This window comes from Aotus nancymaae, unplaced genomic scaffold, assembly GCF_030222135.1.
Source record: "Aotus nancymaae isolate 86718 unplaced genomic scaffold, 86718_ANA_hifiasm-v0.15.2.pri h1tg000059l, whole genome shotgun sequence".
In the NCBI taxonomy this organism is placed as follows: Eukaryota; Metazoa; Chordata; class Mammalia; order Primates; family Aotidae; genus Aotus; species Aotus nancymaae.
The window spans coordinates 9,405,549-9,429,939 of NW_026988473.1; the positions used below are offsets into that span (position 1 = coordinate 9,405,549).

Sequence of the window (24,391 nt, forward strand, 5' to 3'; positions counted from 1 at the left end):
GCTGTCCCGTGATGCCCCTCGCCCTGGCCGCTCTGGCCTGCAACGTGTATCTGGGGCGGAGGCAGCGGCAGTGGAGTTCGCTGCGCGCTGGTGGGGGCCGCCAGTCTCTTCGCTTGTGTCCCTCTCTCTAGTGTCTCTCTCGAGTCCTGACGGGCCGCCCCAAGCCTCGACATGTCGTACAACTACGTGGTAACTGCCCAGAAACCCACCGCCGTGAACGGCTGCGTGACCGGTGAGGCTGCCGGGGCCGGAGACCCCGGCGAGGGAGGGAGATGAGGGGAGCCGCGGCCTAGGGAGGCCCGCGGCCCCGGGGCGGCCGGGCAGGAGCAGTCCCGGCGAATGGGAGGCGCTGGCGTCCGAGAAACCTCCCCCGCACCGCTGCCTCGAAGGAGTCGTCCCAATACGCGCTTTTGGGGGGTTAGAAGCCTCTCTCGAGGTCCTCTTTCGTCCTGGGGAGGTCACTCGGCCTCGAGGACAGAGCGGGCCCAGTGAGACAGAGAGAGGAGTGTGAGTTGGTTATGCGGTGTTGTTTGGGCCCGGAAATTGGCGTTATGTGGCCGGGAGAAGGGAAGGTGGTAATGACGACTTTGGGGTCAGGATTTTCCTGTGGAGAAGTCTGGGGGGGCCCAGGAGGTGGAGGGATGTGAAGAATGCCCGCATTCTCCCACAGAGGGAGAGGAGCTCTTTCCGAGCTAACCCCTTTGCCTGGGGCTGTTTACATGAGGGCCCTGCTGGAGAAGAGGGTTTGCCTTGCCCGGCCCAGTGCAAGGTTTGCTTTTTGACAATGTGCTTTTAATAAAGACACTAATGTCCAGAACCCGGGAAGAATCATCTGGAACCCACATTCTCAGCTGAATATGCAGACCCCAAGCTTGCATGTTTATGTACACCCTAATCGTGATTCCAAAACAAAACTCTATTGTTCAGAGATGGAGGTAGCTGAGTGTGGATGGGGGCGTTGGTAGACTGCCAAGAGGGCAGGGGATGTGGACAAAACAATGTTTTCATATAAAACTCTGGGACTTTTCTCATTTGGTCTGTCTGAAAAAAGTTTCTGAGACTTTATATGAAGACTGGAAGCATTCCCAATTGGAGCCTGCCACTGTAACTGTAATAGGAAAAGTAAAATTCGAGGGACAAGAGCCATGAGAAGAGATTACTCAAGTCATTGTCAGTTGGAGGACACACGCTCTTAGATCCAGTGCAGTTTTCTTAGTCTGATTAGGGAAGTAGCTTTGTTGAATGCATGAAATGAGACTCTTTGAGGTGCTGGATTTGGCAAGAAGGGGAATAGCTGGAGGGAGTTGGAGAAGTATGTGAAGTAAATGAGAATTCTGGAGGTATTTCGACATAAATGATTTTGAAGGGATGGGAGTCCCTTTCCCTGGCTTCAAAAGTTAGAGGATCTGTTCTTTCAGGACATTTTACTTCAGCTGAAGACTTAAACCTGTTGATTGCCAAAAACACGCGATTAGAGATTTATGTGGTCACCGCCGAGGGGCTGCGGCCCGTCAAAGAGGTGGGCATGTACGGGAAGATTGCGGTCATGGAGCTTTTCAGGCCCAAGGTAAGTGCTGAGTTGGGACAAACAGTGGAGGGAGAACTGTTGGTTGTAGGTTATTTAGATTATTTTTGTTTATTTATTTTCTTTGAGACTGGGGTCTTGCAGTATTGAGGATGTCTTGAACTCCTGAGCTGAAGCAATCCCTCCGCTTCAGCCTATGGAGTGGAGTAGCTGGGGGATTGTAGGCATGCGCCACCATGCCTCGGCTATGTTATGTTGTTTTGTGAATTCTTGGGATGGATGGAATATGCCTTAGGAGAGAAACGCTCTTCTCTCATTGGATGGCAAATTTCAATGTGTATTCTTGACCAAGTTTCCTAGTAGTAGGAGAGATTCATTAGGGAAACATTTATAAAGTTGACTTCTTTAGGAGGGAGAAATTAAAGCAGTTTGATTTGGAGGATAGGCTACAGAGTGGGACAGTCCTGGCTTCATTCCTTGTTAATTCTGACTTTAGCTGTCACTTAAGGCACCTTTCAGATCCAGTCTCCTGGGTTATTGTGAAGATGATATGATTCAGTAACACAGGGCGTATAGCAAGCATTTAATGTTACGTTAACAATTACCAGGCTGGGTGTGGTGGCTCATGCCTGTAACCCCAGGACTTTGGGAGGCCTAGAGGGGTAGATTGCCCGAGGTCAGGAGTTTGAGACCAGCCTGGCCAACATGGTGAAGCCCCATCTACTAAAAATACAAAAATTAGCTGGGTGTGGTGGCACATACCTGTAATCCCAGCTACTCGGGAGGCTGAAGCAGGAGAATCACTTGAACCCGGGAGGCGGAGGTTTCAGTGAGCCAAGATGGCACCACTGCACTCCAGGGCGACAGAGTGAGACCCTGTCTCAAAAAAAAAAAAAAAAAAAAAAAAATTACCATCAGTATTTTTATCATTTTAGTGCAAATGTTTTCATCCAAATGACCACCACATTGCATTATCATGTCTTAACTGAATCTGGCAAGAAAGCAATGGGTTCAGAATTTTAATTATAACCCTTTGAACAAAACAGTAATTTTTTGGAGGTCTGTGTTAAATAAGTAAGACTTTGTAGATCCATTTTAGCTTCCATTGTTATTCCCACTATTTTTTTTGTCTTCAAATACTTGGAGAGGAGTGGAGGAGGCATTACATTCATCTTTCAGAATTTGAATGCGATGATTGAGATTCGCTTGAGATTGAAATAGATGAAGACTTTGTATGTAGAACAGAGAGATAGAGAATCATGAAAGTGAGGACTAGGTGTTTACCAGCTTCAGTTCTGGCTTTTTGTACATGTCCTTAGGGTATATGTGTACCTAGTGTGGGTTACAAGCTCACCATGTATTTTCTCTTTTGGGAGAGAAGAATTTGGAAAATTCTTAAAGAATTTGGTTTGCTTAAAGACTGGACAGGTTGTTCCTGTTTTAAAAAGAACCTCTTTTGATAGCATAATATTGGTTTCCAGGGGGAGAGCAAGGACCTGCTGTTTATCTTGACAGCAAAGTACAATGCCTGCATCCTGGAGTATAAACAGAGTGGCGAAAGCATTGACATCATTACGCGAGCCCATGGCAATGTTCAGGTGAGGTGGCTGCTTTAGGCCCATGAGAATTTTCCATGTAGGACTGTCATGATTCATTGAAAAAAATTCAAGTGCTGGGAGCAGCCCTTTATTTGATTAGAAAAACAAGGGAAAGACACTATGGGTTTGAGCTTTTTGGAGAAAGGACTCCTGTAGTTCACTCAAGGCCCAAGGGACAGGGTAGTAATTCATTGAGATTCAGTATTTCACAAAAAAGGTATGCACTGACATTTGAGCTCCAACTGTTTGGCCTATCAAATAGATTCATTAGTTTTACTACCTCTCCTAGAATTTTTCTGCGGAAGTGGTGCCCAGTGTCCTCTGTTGCTCTGTGGTTGTTGAGGTTCTTCCCTAATCCCTATTTTGTTTCTCAGGACCGCATTGGCCGCCCCTCAGAGACTGGCATTATTGGCATCATTGACCCTGAGTGCCGGATGATTGGCCTGCGTCTCTATGATGGCCTTTTCAAGGTTATTCCACTAGATCGCGATAACAAAGAACTCAAGGCCTTCAACATCCGCCTGGAGGAGCTGCATGTCATTGATGTCAAGTTCCTATATGGTTGCCAAGCACCTACTATTTGCTTTGTCTACCAGGTACTGGGTCAGGAGGAGAGGGGGAGAAGCTGTGAGGTTGATGTGGTAGGAGTTGTTTTTGCTCATTGGAATGTCTGGGTTTGGCAGTAGGGTAGAGAGAGGTGTTTAATGTGTTTGTCCTGAAATGTTTTGAACGACACAATTGATACGGGTCAGACTTGTTGCTTCTTCAGTGCACTAGTACTTATTGTGGAGGCAGCAAGCTCCCTGGGGCTTGTAGCAGGTTTTAATCCTGAGATTACACTCTGGTTGTGGGCCTTGGAGATTTCATAGGATGACCCAGTTTATACTTTGAGTCTCTTACTGGAGTGCTAGAGGATTATTAAAACTTAGCTGTAGAGAAATTATCTAGATATCTTGCCTTTATATTAAGCAAAGAGAAATTGTCTTGGTGATGACTTAAACTTGTTTTTTAAGAAGAGGTTTATGTTTTGTCTAGCAGTCACTTACTGGTGACTTGCTGGCTCTTGACTTCTATTTTAGTCTGTGCCTAAAACTTTAGCAGAGCTGATCCTGGGCAGCTGTTCTCTGGTCCAGATCTGTTAAGTGGGGGTGGGGTGGTAGAACACCAGACTAACATGCCAGTGTCTTAGTAAAATCTCAGCCCTTTAACAGAGCATGCAGCATGAGGTAATTTCATTTGCATGTGGCTGAATAAATGATGGAAGGAAAATACATAAAGTGTATGGGCACATAAACAGTTTGATAGCCTTGTTATGTATTGGAAGTGTTGAAGTAATTTTGTATGTTTCTTAGTGTTACTGAAGTTCTGAGGCTATTGAATTAGGCTCAGTTGAATAAGGTTGAAACCCAGAGATTTTGTTTGATCTTATTAAATATCAGTTAAAATAAAAACTTAGAATTTCTCTCTGTTCTTTAGTTTTGTAAATATTAGGTCATTAAAACTTTGATGTTGTTGATTATTCAAGGCTGATTGTTCTCAGCCTCAGGGCTGCCAGTCGTAATCAGATCTTCATTTCTGCATGTGTGTCTCAGAAGTCTAAATCCACACTTGAACTTTTTGTGAAGTTGTGTCATAACCCTACTCACTGATGAGAAAATGTTTTCATCAGCTAAAAATTATTGTTTCCTGTTTTATGCCAAAAATTCAGTGTGTGCTATGTGAAAAGTATTCATGCTTCAGGAGCTGTAACAGTGCTATGTGAAAGGTATTCATGCTTCAGGAGCTGTAACAGTGACCAAGATGTGATCCCTGTCCTGAAACACATTGCTGAATTCCTTCCATAACTTCTTTGTGGAAGCCGTCTTCCACTGGCTAAGTGTAGCTTTCTCCCCATCCCTGCTCTTCAGCATTTTTTTTTTTTTTTTTTGAGACAGAGTCTTGCTCTGTTACCAGGCTAGAGTGCAGTGGTGCAATCTCAGCTCACTGCAATCTCCGCCTCCCTGGTTCAAGCGATTCTCTTGCTTCAGCCTCCCAAGTAGCTGGGATTACAAGTGTGTGCCACCACACCCAGCTAATTTTTGTATTTTTAGCAGAGACGGAGTTTCACCATGTTGGCCAGGATGGTATCGATCTCCTGACCTCGTGATCTGCCTGCCTCAGCCTCCCAAAGTGCTGGTATAGGCGTGAGCTACCATGCCGGGCCAAGCATCTTAAAGGTGATTTTGACAGTCCCAGCACTGACATGAGTCATGATTCAGAAGAGGAGAAGATGGTGTTGACAATGGCAGGACTGAAAGTTCTGACAAATTTAGAGGAGTAATCAGTTATGTTCTCCCTACTGTTATTCCATCAGAATGCTTTTATGAATTGTATCAATTAAAAAAAATCTCATAGGTGTAGCTTATCAATGCGTGTTTTCGTGTAGCTATTTTGTAAGTTTCTTGAGGCTAAGGAATGCACACAGGCACACGCACAGTATCTCTTTCTTTTTTTTTTTTTTTCTGAGATGGAGTCTTGCTCTGTGGCCCAGGCTGGAGTGCAGTGGTGCCATCTCTGCTCACTGCAACCTCTGCCTCCTGGATTCAAGTGATTCTCCCACCTCAGCCTCCTGAGTAGCTGGACTATAGCCATGCACCATCACACCCTGCTAATTTTTGTATTTTTAGTAGAGGTGCCATGTTGGCCAGACTGGTCTTGAATTCCTCACCTCAGGTGATCTGCCCACCTCGGCCTCCCAAAGTGCTGGGATTATAGGCTTGAGCCACCGTGCCCGGCACACAGTATCTCTTAGAGTGCTTAGTGCAGTGTGACAAGTTCATTTTTCTAATTTTTAAACCTTTCTTGGTTGGTTGAATTGTTAGGAGTGGTAGATCTCAGATGCCGCAGTCTACCTGGAAATTAATCCCAGGCTCAGCTGGTGATTGTCAGTATACTGATGGATAAGGGTGGGAGGGCTGACATGACAGGACTGTCAGATGCTGGGTGGTAGTGGCTTGTCCCTTTCAGCACCTCTCTTAGCCCAAGGCTCACTCTTCCCAAAGGCTAACCATTTCACCTTTCCCTGCTAGGACCCTCAGGGGCGGCATGTGAAAACCTATGAGGTGTCTCTCCGAGAGAAGGAGTTCAATAAGGGCCCTTGGAAACAGGAAAATGTAGAAGCTGAAGCTTCCATGGTGATCGCAGGTTGGTTGGGGGTTTTAGGAAATGTGCCTCCACCTGGGGCTAGGCTAGTTCCCTGTTCTTGTTCCCTTCCTCACCTTCTCTGCCCTTTAGTTTGGTGCTCAGTATTATTGAAGGTGTGCAGTGTTTACCACTTCTTTATGTCTTCTCTCTCTAAAATCTGCTTTGTTTTTTTCTGTCTTTGAGATTTTCTGTTTTTCACTCCTTCCCCCAAAAGTATAACTTTCCTTTTGGTTGGGTGGAGGGATTGACTATAAAACATGGAGATTGATTTGCAAAGTGGCATTTGGAAATACGTCTTACTATTTTATTGCTGGGTATAACATTTCAAACTGAAAGAAAGCCAAAACCTATAGTTCAAGCTACTCAAGAGGCTGAGGTGGGAGATTCACTTGAGCTTAGAAGTTCGAGTTCACCCTGGGCAGCATAATGAGACCTCATTCCCTTAAAAAAAAAACAACAAAAAACTGAAAGGGAGCAATAGAGCTTATCTGATTTCTTCATAGATGAGGAAACAGGGCCAGAGGGACCTGCCTATGCCTGTATAATTGACAAAGTCGGGGCTAGAATCCAGGCTTCTTCACTCCTTGTCCTAACTCTGCCCCAGCATTATGTTTGTCTCACTCAGGAGAGAAGTCTTAAAAACTCTTAAGAGAAAATTGGCTCTTCTAAATGGTGCCCTGATAATGGAGGGGAAGTTAAGCTAAGGAACAAGAGTGGAGACCAGGAAAGAAAAGTAAAATCCTTTACTTAGAAAGGATTGGAAGTTGAGAAGAAAAAATGGGAGAATGCATGGGGAAGAACACAGAGAAGACTCCCCACCCATAGGAATGGTCAAAACCAGAAGAGTGGCAATAAAAATATTGCCAGTCTACAATTTCTAAGAATCTCATAAAGGCTGTCATGTTCCCTGGGCTTTGATGTCCTTTTAAAAATAATGATGATCTTAAAGTTTGCCTTGGGGCTAACTGGACGTATACTCTTGCCAGCCCCTGATTTGGCAGACCCAGAGTGCTGAGCATTCTAATTTTGCTGTCTTTCCTGCAGTCCCAGAGCCCTTTGGAGGGGCAATCATCATTGGACAGGAGTCAATCACCTATCACAATGGTGACAAATACCTGGCTATTGCTCCTCCTATCATCAAGGTGAGCAGCAGTCCTCTCCCTTTTTTTCCTTTCATCTTTTCTTTCCTTGTCCTCACCTTGCTCCTCCCTTTCTCTCATTTGTCAAAACGAGATTCACAGATGCCTGTTAAACAAATTACTATGTATATAAGATATTGTATTGGCCATTGGAATACAGAGAGAGATTAGCCTGGATTTGCTTACAGAGAGCTTGCTTGCTAACTTAGATAAATGATGTAATCAAAATAGGCTGGCCTTTTTCATTGGCTGGGACAGCTTTCTTTTTTCAAAGAGATAGGGTCTTACTCTGCTGCTTACGCTGGAGAGCCAGAGTGTGGTGGCGTGATCATAGCTCACTGCAGCCTTGAACTCTTGGGCTCAAGCGATCCTCTTGTCTCAGCTTCGCATGTACTTAAGATTACAGGCATGAACTACCTCATGGGGCAACTTAAAGAAGAGACAATTTTGGCAAAGTCCATTGAATGTAATGTTTTCAGGACTCAAGTCATATAAAGTAATATATTGATAAATCATATAGACTAAAAAAGTAATAAATATTTCAAGGCCTTAGAATATCAAATTGCAAAAATTAAGCCTTTTTAAAAGCTTCATTATACTTTTTTTTTTTTTTTTTGAGAATAAAGAACAAAATCTAACTGGCTACAATGGTGGGTGAGTCCCTGTAGCATAGCTACTTGGGAGGATGACTCCAGTCCAGGAGTTTAAGGCTGCAGTGCACTGTGATTACACCTGTGAATAGCCACCATACTTTAGCCTGGGTGACATAGCAAGACCCTGTCTCTTAAAAAAAAAAAAAAAATGAACAAAATCTGTGGTAGCATTGCCACAGTGGTAGGGGGTAATTAGTGATAGAATAAATAGCAACATTTGTAGTAGCATTCATAGTTCAGTGAATTTTGGCAGCAGCTTCCTATTCTGTGTATTTGTATCTTCCTGCAGAATGACAGCGTATCCGGAAACATAATAAGATATATTGATGGAGCTCCTCAGAACATTATCTTCAAAATAAAAAAGCTCCCCATTTTCTATTAACGGGGAGTAGATTCTATCCTCATTTTCATGTAATGTTATCTGAGCGATTTGTCTGCCAGTAAAATGGCTGGGTTTGGTAAAGGGAGTGGTCTAGTAGGGTTTGCTTTCTGGTGTGGAAGATGCTGACTCTCTAATGACTGTTTCCTCCCCATCGGCAGCAAAGCACCATTGTGTGCCACAATCGAGTTGACCCTAATGGCTCAAGATACCTGCTGGGAGACATGGAAGGCAGACTTTTCATGCTGCTTTTGGAGAAGGAGGAACAGATGGATGGCACTGTCACTCTCAAGGATCTCCGTGTAGAACTCCTGGGAGAGGTAGAACTTGTTCTCCCTGTTCCTCTGCAACATTCTCTTAGGTTTCTAAAGATCCCAAATGTGTGGTCCCACACCTCAACTCTGGGAATTATGTTACTTAACACCTAACAACAAACTCTTGTTCCTGCTGTGGAAGGTGACTGTTGAGTGAGTTAAATGCTGGAGAATCTCACAGGATCCTGTGAGAATCTACCTCAGCAGCCTGTGAGAAGAGGAAAAGAAAGGGAAACAGAAAAAGATATATAAAGATTAATCTGGCTGGTTGCGGTGACTCAAACCTGTAATCCCAGCACTTTGGGAGGCCAAGGTGGGCAGATTGCTTGAGCCCTATGGCGAAACCCCGTCTCTACAAAAAGTAGAAAAATTAGCTGGGTATGGTGGTGTGTTCCTGTAGTCCCAGGTACTTGGGAGCATGAGGTGGGAGGATCACCTTAGCCTGGGGAGGTCAAGGTTGAAGTCAGTGAGCCATGATTGTACCACTGCACTTCAGCCTGGGTGACAGTGAGAACTTGTGTCTCAAAAAAAGAAGAAAAAAAGATTATTTCAGTTCTGGGAGAAGGTTCCCAAAAAGTTTAATATTAATACTTAGGCAGTGTCTTTTGGAGCAGGAATATGCAAGACAAATTACAGATTTTTCTGAGTGTAGGGATGCAACAGATGAAGAATCACAAACTTCAGAGATTTAGAAACATTTGCTTATTGTGACCTGGGATTTGAAACAGAACTGTCCTGAATTACAGCTGCAGTTGGGAGTTTTCTCAGCAGATGTCTGAGATGTGGGTAGTGTCTGGATCCCACGTGGAGTCCATTCTCATTTCTTTCATGTTGCTGACCTTTTTCAGACCTCTATTGCTGAGTGCTTGACATACCTTGATAATGGTGTTGTGTTTGTCGGGTCTCGCCTGGGTGACTCCCAGCTTGTGAAGGTGAGAAGACACTTGTTTCTGGTTTCTTTTTTGCTGTCCTCACTGTTTCTTCATCAAATTTCTCCTGTGTTTGGTGCCTCAGAATCTCTATTTTATGCACATCCCTATTATCCAGCTTTCCACTTGGTTAATTTAACATCCTACCCCTGATTAGCTCTTTGTCATTGTGGTTCATTCAGCAAATTTGCCAGGCAAGGTGCTAGGTGCTGTGGATACATGGATGAGTAAGACCCAGCTCCCACCTTCAAATAGGTCATAGTTTAATGTAATCGACCTCTTCTAGAATATGAAAACTTCAGACCTTCTCTGCAGAAAAATACATGCAAATATTTTACATTTATTTTCAAACATTCACTACTTCTTGAAATCCATCCATGGGACTCTAGGTCAGCAATCCTTGGTTGATTAATGGGTCACCTGTAGGACAACCATATTCCTTAGCAGTCCCCTTCTGGAATCATCCCTTGGAACACAAGAATGGCAGATCTAGCAGTATCAAGTGTTTCTTTTGGACAATAACCATCTCTTTTGGATAGTCTGTTAGGGTGTTCCAAAACTAACATTGTTCTTTCTTCTTAGCTCAACGTTGACAGTAATGAACAAGGCTCCTACGTAGTGGCCATGGAAACCTTCACCAACCTAGGACCCATTGTGGATATGTGTGTGGTGGACCTGGAGAGGCAGGGGCAGGGGCAGGTAAGGAGCATTGTGAAAGCGGATGGTTGGTATGCCCACTCAAACTGTGTCCTCCTAGCTATGCTTATCTAGAATGGGTAGGGTGCACTGAAAATACTTGTAAGAGCCCCCTCGTGAATCCCAGTGATACAAGGATAACTACTGTTTATTGAATGCCTATCTTGGTCTGCCCAGCACTTTATATACATTATCTTTAATCACACCAGTACCCTAGACAGGGATTTTTGGCCATCTTAGAAGTGAGGAAAGTTAGGGCTGAGAAAGATTAAGTAATTTTTTCCAGAGTCTACCTAACTAATAAATAGCAGATGTATCTAACTCCAGATCCTGTGCTCATTCTAGTAAACTGGGTCTCAAGGATCTAAGCAAGCTTGCTAGGATCAGTGGTAGAAGCTTTTTGCTTTCTGGACTAGGATGGTCCTATCTGCTCTGTAAATTTGAAAGACTTTGGAAATCAGCCTCTGCCAAGTCTGCGTCCTCAAACCTAGCCCCACAATAAAGGTTTTTGGGTTTAGGTATACCGTGTTTACTTTCTGGGCATTATTATGACTGGCCCAATCTCTTGAGGGTGTTCTTTAGAAATGTTTTCTCTACTTGCAGCTGGTCACTTGCTCTGGGGCTTTCAAGGAAGGTTCCTTGAGGATCATCCGGAATGGAATTGGAATTCACGAGCATGCCAGCATTGACTTACCAGGCATCAAAGGTAGCCTTGTGGTGGACATAAGATGCAGATCTTATTTGAGTGACTTTGGCCTTGTCACATGTTGTGAAGGCATTTTGGTGGGAGCTGGAAGAAAGCAGATCAAGTGAAGAGTTGAAAGTCTTTTTTCTTTTTCTTTTTTTTTTTTCTTTTTGTTAGAGACGGGGTTTCACCATGTTGGCCAGGCTGGTCTTGAACTCCTGACTTCAGGTGATCCATCCGCCTCGGCCTCCCAAAGTGCTGGGATTACAGGTGTGAGCCACCGCGCCCGGCCTGGAGTGAAAGTCTTAGTAACAGATCAGAAGCTTAAACATATCTGAAAGTATAACAGTAAACTTAAAAAAAAAAAAAAAAAAGAAACTACTACTGATCAAAATTGGTAGTGGAATAGAGGAGTGGCGGATGAAAAGATTATAAATTAAATGTTGTTTATATGAGGGAACTGATAGAATTCATAAAGGGGAGACTGAGCATATTACACTTGCTAAATTCCAGGAGAATTTTAATAAAAAAAAAAAAAAGACCAGAGGCTAGGCGAGGTGGTGTGGCTCATGCCTCTCATTACAGCACTTTGGGAGGCCAAGATGGAAGGATCACTTGAGCCCAGGAGTTTGAGACCACCCTTGGCAACATAGACTTCATCTCCATAAAAAAAAATTAAAAATTAGCCAGGTGTGATGGTGCATGCCTATGGTTCGAGCTACTTGGTTCTAGCTGAAGTGGAGGATCACTTGTGCCCAGGAGTTTGAGGCTGTAGTGAGCCATGATTGTGCCACTGCACTCCAGCCTAGGCGACAGAGTGAGACCTTGTCTCACAAAAAAAAAAAAAAGAAAGGCTACACAATGAAAGACATTTACAATGTGTAAAAGTAACCTAAAAACAATATGACAATTGATATGGAACATAGCTGTCATGTCAGTAAATGTAAATGTCCTGTTGAGGACAACATAATCAGATTAAATCATAAAGCCAAACCACCTCAAAGTTGTATATAGGAGGCATATCTTTTTAAAAGAGTAATTCTGAAGGCTCGTGCAGTGGTGCCTGTCTGTAGTCCCAACCACTTGGGAGACTGAGGCAAGAGTATCGCTTGAATCCAGGAGTTTGAGATCAGCCTGGGCAACATAGCAGGATCCCATCCCAATTAAAAATATATAAAAAATAAAAGTATGGGAAAAGGTGAATAAAGAAATAGAAGTATGACTGGGCACATTGGCCAACTCTTGTAATCCCAGCACCTGGGGAGGCTGAGGTGGACGGATCACTTGATTTCAGGAGTTCGAGACCAGCCTGGCCAACATGGTGAAACTCTGTCTCTACTAAAAATACAAAAAATTAGCCAGATGTGGTGGCGGGCACCTGTAATCCCACCTACTCGGTAGGCTAAGGCAGGAGAAGCACTTGAACCTGGGAGGTGGAGGTTGCAGTGAGCCAAGATTACACCATTGCACTCCAGTCTGGGCCACATAATGAGACTCCCATCTCAAAAAAAAAAAAAAAAAAAGATATCGAAGTATATGAAATTGCAAAGGAAGAGATCATAAAACTACAAAACTCAAGATAATCAACTAAAAAACTACTATAGACAATAAAAATTCACTAAGGTAGCAGCATATAAAATGATGTACTGAAATAAATAGCTTTCATGTAAACACAGTCAGTTAGAAAGTATAGTAGAGGAAAGGGGGCGATTTACAATAACAAGAAAAAGATAAAGTACCAAGGAGTACATTTAACAAAATTGTGCAAAACCTATACAAGGAAAACTTAAGATACTCCTGAAGGATGAAAAGAACAAGTTGATCAAATGAAAAAGACACACCAAGGTCTGCAAATCAAGATTATAAAGCTTTTCTCTCTTTGACTTACATTTAATGTACCTCAGTATCTATACATTTTTTCCTTGACTTAGACAAGTCCAAATGGAAAAAGAAAGAAGCAGGCATAACCAAGAAAACTTCAAAAAGAGCAGGGAGACAGGTTAGCCCTACCAGATACTAAAACATACTGTTACGCTTCTATAATTAGAAGTGTAGTATTAGTGACAAATAGGCCGAGTCTGATGGGTGGATTCAGAAGTCCAGAAATGACATAATTACATGTGAAAATTCAGTATATGCTAGTGGTGGTTTCTCAGTTTAGTGAGTAAAGTTGGGACTTTTAAAATTTTTATTTTTATTTATTCATTTTTTGAGATAGGGTCTTACTCTATCACCCAGTCTGGAGTACCGTGGCCTGATCATGGCTTACTATAGCCTCAACCTTCTGGGCTCAAGTGATCGCTCCTGTCTCAGCCTCCCAGTAGCTGGGACTCCAGCCATGCACCACCACGCCTGGCTAATTTTTTTTTTTTGATGGGGTAGAGACAGTGTCTCCCTATGTTGCCCAGGCTGGTTTTGAACTCCTGGGCTCAAGTGATCCTCCCTCCTTGAGCTTCCAAAGTGCTGTAATGACAGGCATGAGCCACTATGCTTGGCCTGAAGGTGGGGCTTAATAAATGGTATTTTGGGGATAACTGGTAGTCATTTGGGAAAAGACAGGTTTGGATTCATACTGCCAAATGTATATACTTGGCTAGAATCTACATGGATGAAAAACTTAATATAAAAAATGAAGCCATAACTATGACTAAGTACAGAAGCCAAAAAGAAAGATTGATAAATTCAACTATATGAAAATAAAACACTTCATTGCAAAGACGAAACAAAACACTACTAGCTAAGCCAGAAGAAATGACAAACCAGATAAAAATATTCTGTACTTCATCTTACAGACAAGAGGCCCAGTCTTCCTAATTTATAAGAAATTCCCAGAAAGATCACTAAGTTTTCTGTCCCCAAACTAGCAAAGGACATAAATGGACAGGCAACAGGCCTGAGAAATGTACATTGGCACCAAGCAGCAATACTCTCCTTTACTAGTTGACCAAAATCCAGAAGTTCGACCACACGTTATGTTGGTTGGGCTGTGAGAAAATAAACGTGCTTGTGCATCCTCTACAGAAGGGAATTGGGCAATATCAAAAACTGCATGTAGTGATTTACCTAGCAGTCCCAGTTCTGAGCCTCTACTTGACCTTCATATGTATAAAGGTCATATGACATAAAAATACAAGTTTATTCCTTGTGGCATTGTATGTTATAGCAAAATACTGAATAAATGTCATGAGTAGGGATTTGTTAATCTACATAATTTAATGGTAATTGTGTAGATAAATAATTTACACAATTCAGTACTGTGTTCTGATAAGAGCTTTGAGCATATATTGTGAAACAAGAGAACAAGGTGCCAAATAGTTCATGATAGACTGTTTTATGTTTGTATTTGCTTGTAATACCTATGTCCTTAAATTAAAAAAAAATACAGCTTGATGTTGTGTGGTGGGCCTGAAGTCCTCACTATTTAGGAAGGTGAGGTAGGAGGATCACTTGAGCCCAGGAGATTGAGGCCAGCCTGAAGCAACATAGCAAGATCCCCCCACACCCCATCTCTTTACTAGAAGGCTAAACAAGATGGCTTTATTGATTACTTGTTTGGGGGATGGATTGGAAGGAAATATGGGAATGAGACTTTTCTGTGTGCCTTTAAAAAATAAATTTAGGCCGGGCACAGTGGTTCATGCCTGTAATCTCAGTGCTTTGGGAGGCCAAGGCAGGCAGATCATGAGGAATTCGAGCCCATTCTGGCTAACATGGTAAACCCCGTATCTACTAAAAATAAAATTATTGGGTTGTGGTGGCACCTCCCTATCCCAACTACTTGAGAGGCTGAGAGGCAGGAGAGTTGCTTGAACTTGGGAGGCAGAAGTTGCGGTGAGCCGAGATTGCGCCACTGCACTCCAGCCTGGGCAACAGAGCAAGCCTCCATAATAGATAAATAGATAGATAAATAGATAGATAGATAGATGCAACAGAGCAAGACTCCGTAATAGATAGACAGATAGGTAGTTGCAACAGAGCAAGACTCTGTGATTGATAGACAGATAGATAGATAGATAGATAGATAGATAGGATAGTTTGTGTAATGGAAATGTATATAATCCAATCCAAAATTTAAAATATGAGACTCAAAATAGTTTTAAAATTATCTAACTTTTTAAGAATCTTAAAGCCAAGAAGGAGCAAGAACAGAGAGGGGGCTTCAGCTCAGGACTGCAAGTTCCAGCCTTTCCAGTGGTGTCAGGCTGCCCTGTCCATATATATACTTTCTTTTTTTTTGAGACAGGATCTTGCTGTGCCCCCCAGGCTGGAGTGCAATGACATGATCATAGCTGAAGCCTCTTCCTCCCTCTTCAGCCTCCCATGTAGCTGGGACTGCAGTCTTGTGCCACCACACCTAGCAAGTTCTTTTGTATTTTTAGCAGAGACAAGGTCTCACCATTTTGCCCAGGCTGGTCTTGAACTCCTGGTCCCAAGCGAATTGCTCCTGCCTTGGCCTTCTCAAGTGTTGAGATTACAGGCATAAACCACTGCGCCTGGCCTGCCCTGTCCGCAGATGTGTATGCTAAGTGTTGGTTTGTCCTGTGTATCTGAATCCTTGGTCCTCGTTCCAGGATTATGGCCACTGCGGTCTGACCCTAATCGTGAGACTGATGACACTTTGGTGCTCTCTTTTGTGGGCCAGACAAGGTAAGGATGAGTCTAGTGCCAGCTGTAGGTGCTGGTGAGAAGATTGTGAGGTGGGGAAGCTGGTCCCAGGCTGACCCAGGCCCTCCATTCTGCTGCAGAGTTCTCATGTTAAATGGAGAAGAGGTAGAAGAAACCGAACTGATGGGTTTCGTGGATGATCAGCAGACATTCTTCTGTGGCAACGTGGCTCATCAGCAGCTTATCCAGGTGATAACTGAGAAAGGGGCAGGCGTTACCATGTACTTGAATTGACCTAGAGTGCAGTACAGAGCACCACTGGATTTTAAAACAACCAATTTTTATGGCTCCAAAAATAATGTAAAAATTCTAAGGGGAAAAAAATTACAGATAACCCACTAAGAGATCACAGCTCTTAACTTTAGAGTTGCTCCTTGTAGCTTTATTTTTCTTCTGCAAATGTATGTGTATTTATTTACATTTTCTTATAGACTTGGATCATTTTATATAGAAATATAAAAATATAGTTTCGGATCCTGTTTTAGCACTACTTATATCTTTCTAGACCTCAGATTTTTTTCCCTTTGTTAAAATAGTGATACATGCTTATTATAAAATTGGAAAATACCAAAAAGCACAAAAAAAAGAAAACGTTAGTCATGATGCTACCATCCAATATGGCTCTTGGCAGCCCTTTCCACATATTAATTATAACAGAAGCTTACCCTATTCTGGTCATTATTTTCAGTCTATCCGTGATATGGGGCCAGATAGCCTTCTGGCATTTGTTATCCACGAGAGCCTCATTTCTGACACCCATCAATTTTTTGAAGTTTGGAGTGACCCTGATATCCTTCAGCGTTTTTCACTCCCTCCTTACCTTCTGAGCTGTTCTTCATTGTATGGCCAGGGTCTGTCTTGCCAGTGGTGGGTAGGGCACTGGAGTGCCTAAGGATTAATGAATTGTCTCCATCTTTTTATCCACCTGGTCTTCCTTTTAGCCACCTGGCAGTGGTAGATTGGTAAAACCGGAGGGAAAGTTCTGTCGGTTTGCAGACCAAGTATGGGACGTGCCCAGATACTGAGTCATTGCTTTGTCAGTGTTATCTAACTTTTGGCCTGAAGACTGGCACCAGCTCACCTATCTATTATTAAAGAGCTTTCATCCTTAAATATAAACTCAATCATGCTAGGTAAGATTAATCAATAGGTAACAGTGTCACCAACCTACTTCCTGTTTTAGTTCAGTGATAAATTTATAAAATATATTTCTATACAATTTTGTAACCTTTACTAAGGAACGTTAAATAATTTAAATGGCTCATACACAGTAAAGAACTTAGATATTTTAGAGGTTTGATTTGGGGGTTGAGAAAAACTGTTAAGACTGGTGGTCACAGCCAGGTGCAGTGGTTCAAGCCTGTAATCCCAGTCCTTTGGGAGGCTGAGGCGGGTGGATCATGAGGTGAGGAGTTCAAGACCAGCCTGGCCAACATGGTGAAACCCCGTCTCTACTCAAAATACAAAAACTAGCCAGGCGTGGTGGCACACGCCTGTAATCCCAGCTACTTGGAGGCTGAGGCAGGAGAATGGCTTGAACCTGGGAGGTGGAGGTTGTGGTGAACTGAGATTTAGCCACTGCACTCCAGCCTGGGTGACAGAGTGACACTCTGTCTCAAAAAAAAAAAAAGTGCTGATGGTCACAGGATCTTACTCTATTTATACTTTCCCATAGGATGCAGTTTGTGTTACCCAAGTAAGCCTCAATTAGAATGAAATAGGCCTTTTTTCCCTTGGCTGTAGGTTTGTAAGCTGTAAGCTACTTAAGCCAGCCTTCTTCAGGCATTCTCCCAAAAATGACATCTCTTGTAATCATTAGCAGGACTAGGGAATAAAACGTAGAAGCCTCATGTAGCTTATTTGTAGGGCTCTACTAGGGCTGCATTTACCACCTTTCCACTCCTGTGTGGATCCTGGCAGATGCTTAGAGACATCTGCTGTCTGCTCTTTATATAGATCACTTCAGCATCAGTGAGGTTGGTCTCTCAAGAACCCAAAGCTCTGGTCAGTGAATGGAAGGAGCCTCAGGCCAAGAATATCAGTGTGGCCTCCTGCAACAGCAGCCAGGTGGTGGTGGCTGTGGGCAGGGCCCTCTACTACCTGCAGATCCATCCTCAGGAGCTCCGGCAGATCAGGTGTGTGGGTGTTTTTTTGTCTGCTTGCTTTTCTCCTCTTTTCTCTAGGACTTCTTTGATCTTTGGATTCCTTCTTCTGCCATATTCTTTGTTTAGCCACACAGAGATGGAACATGAAGTGGCCTGCTTGGACATCACCCCATTAGGGGACAGCAATGGATTGTCCCCTCTTTGTGCCATTGGCCTCTGGACAGACATCTCGGCTCGTATTTTGAAGCTGCCTTCTTTCGAACTACTGCACAAGGAGATGCTGGGTGGAGGTATGTGTCATTTAGCGACCTGGTTGGGATCAGAGTCAAAATGTGGAACAAGAACATAACGTCCCCATTTCCCACAGAGATAATTCCTCGCTCCATCCTGATGACCACCTTTGAGAGTAGCCACTACCTCCTTTGTGCCTTGGGAGATGGAGCACTTTTCTACTTTGGGCTCAACATTGAGACAGGTGAGCATAGAAAAGAGTGAGGGACTCTTTCAGAAACAGAGTATTAGAATTACACAGAACTCTTAGTTCTGGGGTTCTGCTTTTGAACTTTCACAGGCCAGCTGTTTGTCCTGTTTTCTTTCTTCCTTTCTCCTGATGTCGTCGTTCTCTCTAGGTCTGTTGAGCGACCGTAAGAAGGTGACTCTAGGCACCCAGCCCACTGTATTGAGGACTTTCCGTTCTCTTTCTACCACCAACGTCTTTGCTTGCTCTGACCGCCCCACTGTCATCTATAGCAGCAACCACAAATTGGTCTTCTCAAATGTCAACCTCAAGGAAGTGAACTACATGTGTCCTCTCAATTCGGATGGCTATCCTGACAGGTGAGTCTCTTTTTCCTTATTTAATGAGAGCTACTGATTGAGGGTATCATGTTTTCCTCAAACCCTTACCTCAAAGCCTTTTTCCATTGTCACAAAGTCAGTAAATGAGTGGGAAGTATAGCTAGTACAGAGGTTCTCAAATCTGGCTACCCAATAGAAACATGGGAAGTTTTTTAAACTACAGGATTTTTGGAATCCTTCTCAGAGTCTGATTCAGTAGGTCTGAGGTTGAGCTCTGGAATCTGTATTTTCAGAACTGAGGTGATTCAAATGATTGTTTCATAACCCCTAATTTAGAGATCGTTTTGTGTCTCTAGAGCAGGAGTTCTCAAAGGGTGGCCCCAACCAGCAGCTACAGCACTACTTGGGAATTTGTTAGAAATGCAGATTCTCTGGCCAGGCACGATGACTCACACCCGTAATCCCAACACTTTGGGAGGCTGAGGCAGGAGGATCCTTTGAGGTCAGGAGTTCAAGATCAGTCTGACCAACATGGTGAAACCTTGTCTCTACTAAAAATACAAAAAGTAGCTGGGAGTTGTTGCACGTGCCTGTAATCCTAGCTACTTGGGAGGCTGAGGCAGTAGATTCAAAGGAGGTTGCTGGGTGTGGTGGCTCATGCTTGTAATCCCAGCCTTGCCCAGTTGAGGCGGGTAAATCACCTGAGGTCAAGAGTTTGAGACCAGTCTGGCCAATATGGCAAAACCCCATGTCTACTAAAAATACAAAAGTTAGCCGGGTGTGGTGGTGTGCACGTGTAATCCCAGCTACTCGGGAGGCTTAGGTAGGAGAATCGCTTGAACCTGGGAGGCAGAGATTGCAGTGATCCAAGATTGTGCTGTTGCACTCCAGTCTAGGTGACAGAAGCAAGACTGTCTCAAAAAAAAAAGAAAGAAACTGGGAGGTGGAGGTTGCAGTGAGCTGAAATTGCATCACTGCACTCCAGCCTGGGTAACAGAGCTGAGACTCTGTCTCAACAAAAAGAAAGAAATGCAGATTCTCAGGTCCCACCCTGACTCACAGATAGAATCAGAAAGTCTGGGTGGGGGCCCAGCAGACTGTGTTAACAAGACCTTCAGCTGACTCTTAGGCAGGCAGTAGTTTGAAAGTCACTATTAAAGCAATGCTTTATTTTTATTTTTAACTGGCTGCACATTATCATTAAATGGAAAGCTGTTAAAAATATCAGCCTAGGCTCACCCAGACTAATTAAATAAGAGTATCTTGTGTCTTTCTTTTCCTTCTTCCTCCTCCCCATTCTCTCTCTCTCTTTCTCTTCCTTTTTCCTCCTTCCTATTCTCTCTCTCTCTCTTAAAAAAAAAAAAAAAAAAAAAAAAGAGTATCTTGTGGATGGGACCAGGAATCAGAATTGTCTCTCCAGGTGATGTTTAGCATGGAGTCAAAACTGGTGTAATTCTGCCTTGTTTTTCTTCCTGTGTGGAGTTGCCTCATAGAATGTTTGCTTTCCTTGAGTCTCCTCAGTCTAAACCCAGACCCTTCTTTCCAGCCTGGCACTGGCCAACAATAGCACCCTCACCATCGGCACCATCGATGAGATCCAGAAGCTGCACATTCGCACAGTTCCCCTCTATGAGTCTCCGAGGTGAGCCCCAGGGTGGGAGAGTGGGGTGTGGGAGTTGGTGTAGGCAGCTTCTGACTTTGTAAGTGACACTGTTGTTCCATACTTGTTCTGCAGGAAGATCTGCTACCAGGAAGTATCCCAGTGTTTCGGGGTCCTCTCCAGCCGCATTGAAGTCCAAGACACGAGTGGGGGCACAACAGCTTTGAGGCCCAGCGCTAGCACCCAGGTAAGAGCAGTGGACAAAGAAATATGACATTAGAGTAGGCAAGCTTTCTGTAAAGGCCAGGTAGTAAAGGCTTTCAGCTTTGTAGGCAATGTGGTCTCAGTTACAACTAACTGTTCAACTTTGCCATTGTAGCCTAAAAGCAGCTGTAGGCAACAGGTGGGCATAGCTAGCTTCTAAAAAGTTTATTTATGAAAAATAGTTGCTACTTGGTGGCCTTGCAGCATGAATAATTCCTTTTCTGTCACCATCAATTTGGGTTCTTTGTAGGGTATGTGTGATTGGGGGCAGAGTAGTAGAATAGGGAGGAGCATGGGGTTTAGAGTCCGACAGAACTGGTATCCAGGTTTTTTTTTGAGTCTTGCTCTGTCGCCCAGGCTGGAGTGCGTGTCGTGATCTCAGCTCACTGAAACCTCCACCTTCCGGGTTCAAGCAATTCTTCTGCCTCAGCCTCCCAAGTAGCTGGGATTACAGGTGTCCACAACCATGCCAAGCTAATTTTTGTATTTTGAGTAGAGACAGGGTTTCACTGTGTTGGCCAGACTGGTCTTGAATTCCTGACTTCGTGATCTGCCCGCCTCGGCCTCCCAAAATGCTGGGATTACAAGCATGAACCACTGTGCCTGGCCTGGCTTCTAGGTTTGTTGCTAGCTGTGTGACCTTGGGAAAGCTTAAACTTCAGCTTCTCATCTGCAGAATGAGGCGGATAACAGGACAGTCTGGAGCTATGCATTCTAGGCTCAGTGGAGATATCAGCTGGTCATTTTATTCCATGTATTCTCTGCCTTTCTTGTTCCCAGACATCTGCCATAGGACCTCCCCCTGTAGTCCAGAGTTAAAGTCTTCATGGCTTTTGTTTTTATTTGAAATGCCCCCCTCCCCTTTCCATTGAGGGTAGTGGAGTCTGTCCCTTTATTAAGATCACCTGAGTTCCTTTTTAGCTGTGCTTGACTGACTTGCAGTATCACTGTTTAGTCTTTAATTACCCTTAGAATTTTACTGTGTTTTGGATTGATGTTTCAACTGCATGCCTCCTCTGGAGCACTCTTCCTCAGGCTTCTTGAGCTGCCAGCCATCAGAGTTCTTGGCTAGCTGCAACCTCTTTGTTCCCCATTGGACGGGTCCTTTCACAATGATGTCTCAGCGCTTCTGCTTATGAGAAGGATGATGGGCATTCTCTCTGTTCGCAGGCTCTGTCCAGCAGTGTCAGCTCCAGCAAGCTGTTCTCCAGCAGTACAGCTCCTCATGAGACCTCCTTTGGAGAAGAGGTGGAGGTGCACAACCTACTTATCATTGACCAACACACCTTTGAAGGTGCACATGAGCTCTTTCAATCATTTTTATCTATGTCCACTCTAATCCAGGCTGTTCTGGGCTCTTGCACAGTCCAAAGTCTGACAGATTGTGGCAGACCATCCTAGGAGGAGCAGAAAGGAGGGATGGGAACTCTGTGAGATGGCAGTGAGTTTGGAGGGCTGGACATCCTCTCCTCAGCTTAGGCTGATGGGGGATGGATAATCTGATGAGACAGGGACAGCAGGTGGCACATGCTTTGTCACTGCCTAAGCCTCAGGCCTCACAGAAATATGGGGTTAGGTGTGCGTGCAGATGTGGGCAACTTATCATCACATAGTCCTCTCTCTACTCTATTTAGTGCTTCACGCTCACCAGTTTCTGCAGAATGAATATGCCCTTAGCCTGGTCTCCTGCAAACTGGGCAAAGACCCCAACACTTACTTCATTGTGGGCACAGCAATGGTGTATCCTGAAGAGGCAGAGCCCAAGCAGGGTCGCATTGTGGTCTTTCAGTATTCGGATGGTAAGTGGGCACGGTCTTCAGTTTCTGAGGGATGTGAAATGCTGAGAAAGTCAGCAGGCCATTGTGAGGTTTTACAGAGCCTCAGTTAAGCAGAAGAACTTGGGTTTATTGCTGTAAAGAGCTGTTCTCTTCTTTATCTGATTGAATTTTGGAGCATGTGAACAGTACACAAGTAAAATTCAGCTTATGTTTCTTTTTTTGCTATTCTTTGAAAGGCCAAAAAAAAAAGGAGGGGTGGGAGAAGTGAACGATGGGTAGGGGGATCTAGTGACAACAGGCATGAAAATTAAGAATCCTAGATTTGTTTTCCACTTGGTTGCTTAGGCATTTAGGTGCTCTTTCCAGCTTCAGCACTGTGTTTACTTTTTAATATCTTTTCTCATTACTCCCACCCAAGATGGCTCTAAAGACTATGAGCCTGGAAATCTCAGATCAGACGGCTGAAATGGGATTTGTTTCCATCTTGAGAGACAGATCTGGAGTTTAAGGATGAGGGGTAGATCCTAAATACCAACTGGATTTCTCTGTACATTATCTTTGGGTTCATACTTTAGGTGGTGGTTAACCCCACTTAGATACTAAGTCTGATTTTTTTTTTTTAGATGAGTAGTTTTGGGGGCAGGAATTAGTACCAGAGGGGCAACCAGAGGATTCTTTTGACGAGGTAAAGTATGGGCTCACAGAAAAGAGACTCAAGCATATCTTTCTGCCCCCAGGAAAACTACAGACTGTGGCTGAAAAGGAAGTGAAAGGGGCCGTGTACTCTATGGTGGAATTTAACGGGAAGCTGTTAGCCAGCATCAATAGCACGGTGAGGCCTGGACCACTTGGTACTTACTTTAGGCTGCCCATCATTGTTTGCAGAATGTTTCAACCTCTCTCATGTCTGGGACTGTGTGTTCGTCAGATTTTAAGGGTAAAAAAGTAGTGGGTGTGGAGGATAGAGCTCTAAGTTGGGAATTTGGGAAACTGAGGTCGAACCAGGCATTGGACGAGGTTACATGGAACCCCATGTGTTTCAGATCCTGAGTGCTGTGGGATTTGAGAAACAAATGAGAGCTCTGGGCCCTGCATGTAGGGTGTTCCATGCCAAGAGAAAGAAAGCCAAATCAGTATCCTAAGTACATCCCTGAAAGATAGTCCTTTGAAATATTCCACTGCTTCTGCCATGACCCTACCTCCTCCCTTGCTAAAAAGTTTTTTTTTCCCCGTCTTTATTGAGGTATAATTGACAAAAATTTTGTATATCGAAAATGTACAACTTGATTTTTTGGGAGTAGTTGGGAGATAGCAGTAAACAAAATGGACAGTGAGCTGCCCTTTTGGAGTTTATGAGCAAATAAAGTACATAGTATGTGAAGTGGTGAGAAAGAAAAGGGGCACAGGGCTGGAGGAATGCCAGGAAAAACATGGCAGTAGGGTTTGCTATTTCATATCACATGGTCAGGAGGGTCTTGTGGATACACAGTGGCATTTGGGCAGATTCCAAAATGAAGGGAGGTAAGAACCCTCCCTGTGCTTGGGGAAGACAAGTGCAGTGGGTGGGAGGTCAGAGGTGAGAGTGGGTGGGCCTGATGTCTGCGGGGACTGAGCTGATGGTCTGGTGGGAGTCGAGTCCAATGGGCAGCCAGGGGCCAGAACGTTCAGAGCCTGGTAGGCCATGTCAGGGTTTTATGTAGAGCGTGATGGAAACCTCTGGAAGGTTGAGCAACGGTTTGGGTCAGTTAGGGGAGGCTCTTAGTAATCCAGGTACAGTGGGTGGGCCTGATGTCTGCGGGGACTGAGCTGATGGTCTGGTGGGAGTCAAGTCCAATGGGCAGCCAGGGGCCAGAACGTTCAGAGCCTGGTAGGCCATGTCAGGGTTTTATGTAGAGCGTGATGGAAACCTCTGGAAGGTTTGAGCAACGGTTTGGGTCAGTTAGGGGAGGCCCTTAGTAATCCAGGTACAGTGGGTGGTTGCTGGGACCAGGCAGTGATAGAGGAGAGGAAGAAGAGTAGTCATATTTTGCTTACATTATGAGGGTAGGATTGAAGGCCTTTGGTGATAGATTGAAGATGA

At 44.0% G+C, this 24,391-nt stretch overlaps 1 protein-coding gene across 1 annotated transcript in view; it reads left to right on the top strand.

Moving 5' to 3' along the window:
* Positions 1–19: 19 nt before the first annotated feature.
* DDB1 (damage specific DNA binding protein 1) overlaps positions 20–24,391 on the top strand; it is a 33,268-nt gene continuing 8,896 nt past the window's right edge. Inside the window, exons 1-21 of the mRNA XM_012454366.3 lie at positions 20–232; positions 1,419–1,567; positions 3,007–3,123; positions 3,498–3,719; positions 6,192–6,306; positions 7,351–7,448; positions 8,639–8,797; positions 9,640–9,723; positions 10,303–10,419; positions 11,020–11,122; positions 15,673–15,748; positions 15,847–15,955; positions 17,723–17,901; positions 17,998–18,161; positions 18,239–18,346; positions 18,501–18,708; positions 20,216–20,311; positions 20,405–20,516; positions 21,704–21,827; positions 22,168–22,332; positions 23,049–23,143. Of these exons, the coding sequence (XP_012309789.1) occupies positions 172–232; positions 1,419–1,567; positions 3,007–3,123; positions 3,498–3,719; positions 6,192–6,306; positions 7,351–7,448; positions 8,639–8,797; positions 9,640–9,723; positions 10,303–10,419; positions 11,020–11,122; positions 15,673–15,748; positions 15,847–15,955; positions 17,723–17,901; positions 17,998–18,161; positions 18,239–18,346; positions 18,501–18,708; positions 20,216–20,311; positions 20,405–20,516; positions 21,704–21,827; positions 22,168–22,332; positions 23,049–23,143 (2,661 nt within the window). The 5' untranslated portion in view covers positions 20–171. The remainder of the gene's footprint in view (positions 233–1,418; positions 1,568–3,006; positions 3,124–3,497; positions 3,720–6,191; positions 6,307–7,350; positions 7,449–8,638; positions 8,798–9,639; positions 9,724–10,302; positions 10,420–11,019; positions 11,123–15,672; positions 15,749–15,846; positions 15,956–17,722; positions 17,902–17,997; positions 18,162–18,238; positions 18,347–18,500; positions 18,709–20,215; positions 20,312–20,404; positions 20,517–21,703; positions 21,828–22,167; positions 22,333–23,048; positions 23,144–24,391) is intronic.